This window comes from Hoplias malabaricus, chromosome 15 (genome assembly GCF_029633855.1).
Source record: "Hoplias malabaricus isolate fHopMal1 chromosome 15, fHopMal1.hap1, whole genome shotgun sequence".
Classification (NCBI taxonomy): Eukaryota; Metazoa; Chordata; class Actinopteri; order Characiformes; family Erythrinidae; genus Hoplias; species Hoplias malabaricus.
In genome coordinates, this window is record NC_089814.1 from 16,374,837 (window position 1) to 16,381,670 (window position 6,834).

The 6,834-nt window shown below is 40.3% G+C and overlaps 1 protein-coding gene across 2 annotated transcripts; it reads left to right on the forward strand.

Annotated features, from left to right (window-relative positions):
• The first annotated feature begins 506 nt into the window (after positions 1–506).
• On the forward strand, positions 507–2,455 carry LOC136667908 (uncharacterized). Of its 2 annotated transcripts, XM_066645068.1 has the most exons (4): positions 507–703; positions 992–1,096; positions 1,215–1,277; positions 1,400–2,455. In XM_066645068.1, exons 1-4 carry the CDS (start codon positions 619–621, stop codon positions 1,798–1,800), a joined length of 654 nt encoding a protein of 217 aa, XP_066501165.1. In that variant the 5' UTR covers positions 507–618; the 3' UTR covers positions 1,801–2,455. The 2 variants fall into 2 exon arrangements, with proteins under 2 accessions (XP_066501165.1, XP_066501166.1); XM_066645069.1 differs by lacking the exon at positions 1,215–1,277.
• The last annotated feature ends 4,379 nt before the right edge of the window (positions 2,456–6,834 follow it).

Sequence of the window (6,834 nt, forward strand, 5' to 3'; positions counted from 1 at the left end):
ACCACCATCATGTCAGTGTCACTGTAGCATCAAGAATGATCAACCTCCTAAAATCATACCTACTTCGTGGCGGTCCTGTGGGGGGATCAAATCATACACTGACAGGGAGCTCTAAAGCACCACTAGTTAACTTTATCCCCCCAATCTGTTTTATCATGTTAATGGGTTAATTTTATTTATTTTATGTAGGTAACAGTCTATTTATTTCACTACTGCTACATAAGAAACATTTATCCAGGTAACAAAGGTTTTAATTCAGTATTGTACAATGACAAACACAAATAAAAAAAAAAAAAAACAATTTGGTGTAAGCAATAATTAGCTGCTGGGATGTATACGTCCAAAACTGGGGCAGAGTAGGGGCTCAGCCGAAGATGGCAAATAGGTTCAGAGCGTGTCCTTGGTCTCTAAAGGCAGCTCCATGTGCAGCTTCAGCACAAGGTGTGCACCAAAGTATGGCTCGGAATGTTGGGTTCAGAATGTTTTGGTTCAAAGCTTCGGTCCAGAGCTTCACTTTGTGTTTGGTTTCAAATGTTCAGAGCTCAGTCTTGATCCTGACACGATCAACACAGTTCACCTGAGATTTCTCTCTCAACGTTTCTCTGATTTACTTCAACGATGACCTTCTTCAGACCGACGTTTCTCCAGCCTAGGATTGAGGACCATCGCTTCATCGAGGGACCGACTGTTTTCTTCAGTCACGGTATGAACAAACTCATTTCTGTTCATGTCGACTGAAATGTTTTGTTAAAACTGAAAAGATAAAAACATCCTTATTACTAGAAACTTGGAAGTAGTTTAACTGTTACACGACGCAGTTTAAGGCCTTAAGTGAACTGAGAAAGAATTAAAGGGTACAACAGTGGTTTTTAAAAAGATTTTATTAATGCACAGGTTATGAATAAATATTTAAAAAATAACAAATTTAAGTATCACTGCTTTGTGGCCATTGAGAGCAGTCTGTACTCAAACCTGCTATAACTGTTCCTAGACCTGCCTTCTGCCTCAGCTGGGATCCACTTTATGGAAGTCCAGCCAGTTTTCCATCGTTATGGCCCGGAGACCCACATCTATCCAGGTTTCCTCCGTCCTGTTGGTGGGTTTCACAGCAGTTTTTCACCTCATTTTAATTATATCTGTTACCTGTCTGATCACTAAAGGTTTTATTGCTTATAGTTTATGTATTGTCTATAAATTGTTTATTTTCGACCCAGCCGTAGCACAGAGTCTCTTTGTGGCACCAGCAGATATTCATTTTAACGCCCCAACGTCTGCAGGTACGGACAGGTGTAACTGAGAGTAACTGTAAGTTTAAACTGTACAAACTGTTTCACACACACCTCTAGCAGACGAACTGAAAGCTGAGTGAAGCATTTACTGGCTACTTTGAAATTTGCAGGTATGCTCTACCCCCCCTGTGCAGCTGGCTGGCTGCCCCTTCAACATCCCTCAGCTGTTAACATCTGGCAGCAGCAGCTCTTCAACCGGTGTCTCCCCCAGCAGCACTGCAGTCAGCTCTTCAGCGTGGAGACAGGGAGGAAGAGGAACAGGGGGCTCTCTGAGGACGAAGAGGTATTCTCTGTGTTTGAACCCCCTTGCAGGAGACCCCGCCTCAGCTCCTCGGAAGACACCACCACCACTGACGCAGTTGTGGATGAGGAGGAAGACCTGCTCCTTCCTGACGAGGTTGTAGAGCTGTTGGATGAGGAACCAGGAATTTGGGAGCTGGCAGAAGAAATCATCAGTCTTCTGGATGAAGTTCCTGGTATCTGGGACGAGGGCTTCTCTGTGGCTATTTGAATTCTTTCTGCATTTTGTAAATATGTAAATATTGTGTAGATTTCTACATTTAATTACGTTTCCTTTTAAGTAGGTAAGTATGATTGATGAATTTATTCCATTTTGCTATCATTGCTACTAAGACAAACCTCACATCTCTAAAATTGTTAATTGGGATTCATTGATCTGTTGCACTACCACAGATCCAGCCCATGGCCTCTGAGGAACTGAGACTCGAATGAGACTCTTCTGGCAAATGAAACTTCAACCAGAGGAACAGAGCAGTCTTTCCCTTTAAGTCAGGGGACCCCTCAGGAACCACACGGCAGCCCCAAAAGGCAACCATCAAACTGCCAGAGGTGGGATGGAAACCGAGTTTGTTCAGTTAGTAGAGCATTGGTCAATGATCCTGAGCAGACTTGGTCCCAGGCGTCCCCTCACTTAAAGGCAATACCACCCTGTTCCACCTGTTGAAGTTTCCCTCACTGTAAGAGTCTGGTTCAGGTTTCAGAGTTTTGAAGTTGCCCTGGGGTCAAGGGAATGGATCTTTGGTTGCGAAAGCAGACCAGTGGTCCCTTTTTGATGAAGTATTTATTTTTAAAGTTGCACTATTATCTATTGTTTCATTTATTGTTAAATTTGGACACAATGTTAATGGTTAATAATTATTATTTCCTCCTTGTTTCTACACTCACTGTCCACTCTCTCAGCTCCACTGACCACAGGAGCACTTTGTAGTTCCACAATTACATACTGTAGTTCATCTGTTGCTCTGCATATAGGTTTGCCCCTTTCACATGGTTCTTCAATGGTCAGGACTCCTGCAAGACAACACCAGGGCATAGAGCACTCCTGAAACACCAGAGCACTCCTGCTGGACACCATACTCCTCGCAGAAAGCAGGAGTCCTTCATCAGTGGACACAGGACACTGCCCAAAGGAAGCTGTCTGCTCTTGGTTTGGGGTTTATTTTCAGTCCAGCAGTGACGATGAGGGCTTTAAAAACTCCAGCAGCCCTGCTGTGTCTGATCCACACTAACACCACCGGTATGTCAGTGTCGCTGCAGCACTGAGAATGCTCTGGTGTGGTCCTGCGGGAGCCATGACCGTTGTAGAATCAGGTGAAAGGGGCAAACAAAGTATGCAGAGCAACACATGGACTACAGTCTGTAATTGTAGAACTACAAAGTGCTCCTGTGTGGTCAGTGGAGCTGAGAGAATGGACAGTGAGTGTAGAAAACAACAGGAGGTCATAATGTTCTGATTAGACCTCTGATATGATTATTACTGAAATGAATAAATAAATAGGTTTAATGTTTGTCTTCACACAGGTCTTTGTAAGTATTTAATTAGTGTAAATAATCCTCTAAATAATCCGGTGTCGACCCGAGGAGGACGGGTTCCCCCTATGAGTCTTGGTTCCTTCCAAGGTTTCTTCCTCATGAGCTGAGGGAGTTTTTCCTTGCCACTGTCGCCTTTGGCTTGCTCATAGGAGGCTTGGACCCGGACAACTTTCTGTTGGTGAAAAGCGCTATAGAAATAACATTTCAGTGATTGATAATTGTGGTATTACATTTATAAGTTTCCTTTCTGAGTTTCTGCATTTAGATTTAAATAAGTTTCTTTTAAAGTATTTTAATATATCATTAACTCGGTTAAGTTTCCTTTTAAAGTTTTTCATTTAGATTTAGGTTAAGTTTAAGTTCTATTTAATTAAAATTACTTTAGACTTTTATTCTGTCTGGTCTCTCCTTTATTTCTTATATGTTTTACATTGTGCTGCGGTGTGTAATTAAACAATAGGCTTTTCAGTCATTTCTGGATCTCTACATTAAATGTCAGGCTAAAGACAGTTACTTAGATAATAACAATAATAATTTTATAGCAATATCCCAAGTTTCAATACATAGTTAATATGGAGAGAGAGAAAAACTTTGTTGAAAATGAAAGAATCTGGGGGGCTAGAGAACATTTTAGCCCCTAAAACAGTGTCCATGCCTTACATAAGCATTTATATTAATGTGAAGTGGTACAAATAGAGAGTAATTTGTTTCATAATTCATAACAATCAGATCAACAAGCAAATAGAATTTAAACTGTTTTATACATTTAAAGTATTTTTGTAATGGGAGCCTTGAGCTGGGGCTCAGAGTTGTAATATTTCTTGAGTTGGGGCTCATAAGATCCTGCTTACATCATTGAATGCTATACATTGAATGCTATACCATTGAATACAACATTTAGCCTTTTAACAACCTCCTCTTCTAACCCTAGCTCCTAAATGATTCCCTGAAAATTCAGGGAAAATTATTTTTATACCATACTCCACCCTTTAACACCAGACCAAAGCTTCCACATCTCTGGCCTGGTTCCCTCATCACTTCCTTTCTGGCTTTTCAATTAATGCCTAGCTATGATTTTTTATCTACAAAACCTTCTCACTCCAGTTGGCATGCCAAGTTTGAAGTATAGAGTGACTTCTTTTTATTACTGCAACCCTCTGCTCAGGTAATATGTGGCGTGGGTAGCATATGTTGCTTCCATTACTGCTGATCTATATAGCATCTGCACTTTCTCTCTCTCTAAGGACTTCACTTGCTTGGATGTGGAAACCTTCATACATACCTAGAGCCTCTCTTTTAAACTGCAGGGGCGTATGTGGATGTGAAGTCCTGGGCATAAATGAGTAACTGGCCCCAAATAGCAGAGCTGCCATAGCTGTTGATTCTTTAGTTTCTGTTCAGACAGAGTGTAGAATATTTACAGTCTGCAATCTATACAATCTTTCTTTTACTTTTTCTGGGAAAAATATTTTAATATTTTCTGGAAACATTACAGGGATGCCAACACTTTCAGCCATGGCTGTATTAACATGAGGACAAATGCTTTTCCAAACTTCCTAGTTGTATTTAACGACAAAAACAAAGCCCATTTTTGTAGAACAGTATTTTGAATTTAGGTTTTTAACCTTAGTTCATGGGTATTTGTTAACATTTTGCAAAGTTGATCCCAACTTCACAAGCATTGCGATGAAACTACATACATTTTTGTGTAGAGCATGGATAGATCAATTTCATACAAGCAGGCACACATTTTATGTAAGTAATTTGAGGACACTCATTATAATTAATTTATTCTACTTGGGGTGTACCTATTGTGAATGTATACATTCAGTTGTCAAAGTCACAGTTTGTTTAATCACCATACAGTAGACCAACATACAGGCTCAGTAGACCTAGTGACAGAGCACCAAGCAACACATGTCAGATTGGTGTTTGTGATCCAGAACTAATCATTTAACATCAACATCTGAGCTCACTAATGCTAACACCATAAATACTCACTGGAAGGGCTCAAACTGCATTAATTCCTTTTATTTCAGAAAAAGAACACACACACACACACACTCATATATATATATATGATAATTAGATGCTTATAAACATTATTCTTGCTATATATGCTTATAATTATTCTTTCTCCATGAGAGGAGAACTGCTAGGAATCTGAACCTTGGAACCCCCTCTGGACTGCAACATACATCGGACTGTCCAATTTAATTTGCCCTTGACCCTTAAACAGCCCCTTTCCCTATCACAACACCTTAGTGTTACTTATTGTGCTACATTTGCTGGTGATTATGGCCTCTGTGAAAACAAGGTGTCAAGTTGAAATCCCATATGTGTGTATGTGTGCATTTAATGGGTCCTATAGTTTGTTTATTGACACTGAGTGGCAAGGCATGCTTTCCCTTTTGGAGGCCTCTAAGCAGGAGGCACTAGCCACCCAGGATTCATTAGACATACTGAAGCCATTAGCCACAGTCATGTGTCCTATTGATTCACCGAAGCAAATTCTCAAAGTTGTTCTTTTTTTTCATCTTTTAGAAAATGTTCTCTATTGCACACAGATTTTATTATTTTAGATCCTGAGCTGCATTCACTGAGAAGCAGCTGATTTCCTGCAGGGGCACATATACTGAGGACACACTTCATCACAACCATCTGAATAACAGCATGTCTGCCGGAGTCAATATTCAGAGCACATATTATATTTAGCTTAGGGGACAACCAACATCTTTGAAGTCAACAAAACCCAGTCCTGTCTGGCACAGTTTAACCTCTTAAACTCTATGGGAAATATTTTTTACATTGTTTGGAAACTGAGGACACTAGTTGTTGCAGCTTGGTAAACTGATTATTTCCCACCTTTGTTTGATACAATACTTCAGCTACTCACTAGTCAGTGCTTACTATTGTCTTATGTGCCATACTCTTTCAATAGGAGACAATTCTGAACTGAAAGCAGGCCAGACAAATACATGTACTTTGTTTCTGTGAAGCTATGCTATTGTAGCATGAGCAGAATGAGGCCTGGCATGATAATGAAATGATAATAGACATTCTGGTCTTAGACATCACTGTGATGATAGCATTAATATCCCAATATACATTTCTGCACCAATTATACCTTTAAGCATATACAAGCCACGCCTGTTGTAACTTTCAATTATAACATTAATTTCTCCTGAAAACAAGCTGAAATGTGTACTCATACTGCTGCAACACTAATTTCGAAGTCCTTTCAGACCATCTGACATAGGCTCTGGCCTACAAAACTTGGATGCACTTCTGCATGAGATTGATGTATGGCTTTCTCGTTCTGTTATAGTGCTTCAGGCTGTATTTCTTAATGCAGTGATGGACATGTTGATTGATAACTATTTTCTGACAAATTCTTGAGTCCATATGGCTCTGTTTAAAACTGTAACATGATGCTTTCTCATGCAGTGATGTCTGAGGCCTCAAATATCACACACATTCAACAATGTTGCCTGGCCTTGCTCTACAAGGCAGGGGCATGGCCGGAATTTGAACTTTAGGACAAATAAGAAACATTCATTGCCCTGGAAGGGGCGCCAGTCTTTCCTGCGACATATACTGACATATTCACTTACACACTTACACCTACGGACACTATTGAGTCGCCATTCCACCTGCCAACCTGTGCTTTTGGCTTGTGGGAGGAAACCCACGCGGACACAGAATAACAAAA

Excerpts from the sequence above, each read along its gene's own strand:
- LOC136667908 (XM_066645068.1), top strand. The coding sequence starts at position 619 with ATGACCTTCTTCAGACCGACGTTTCTCCAGCCTAGGATTGAGGACCAT. Across the intron at positions 704-991 it reads GACTGTTTTCTTCAGTCACG|ACCTGCCTTCTGCCTCAGCT; the intron begins GTATGAACAAAC and ends AACTGTTCCTAG. Across the intron at positions 1,097-1,214 it reads AGGTTTCCTCCGTCCTGTTG|CCGTAGCACAGAGTCTCTTT; the intron begins GTGGGTTTCACA and ends TTTTCGACCCAG.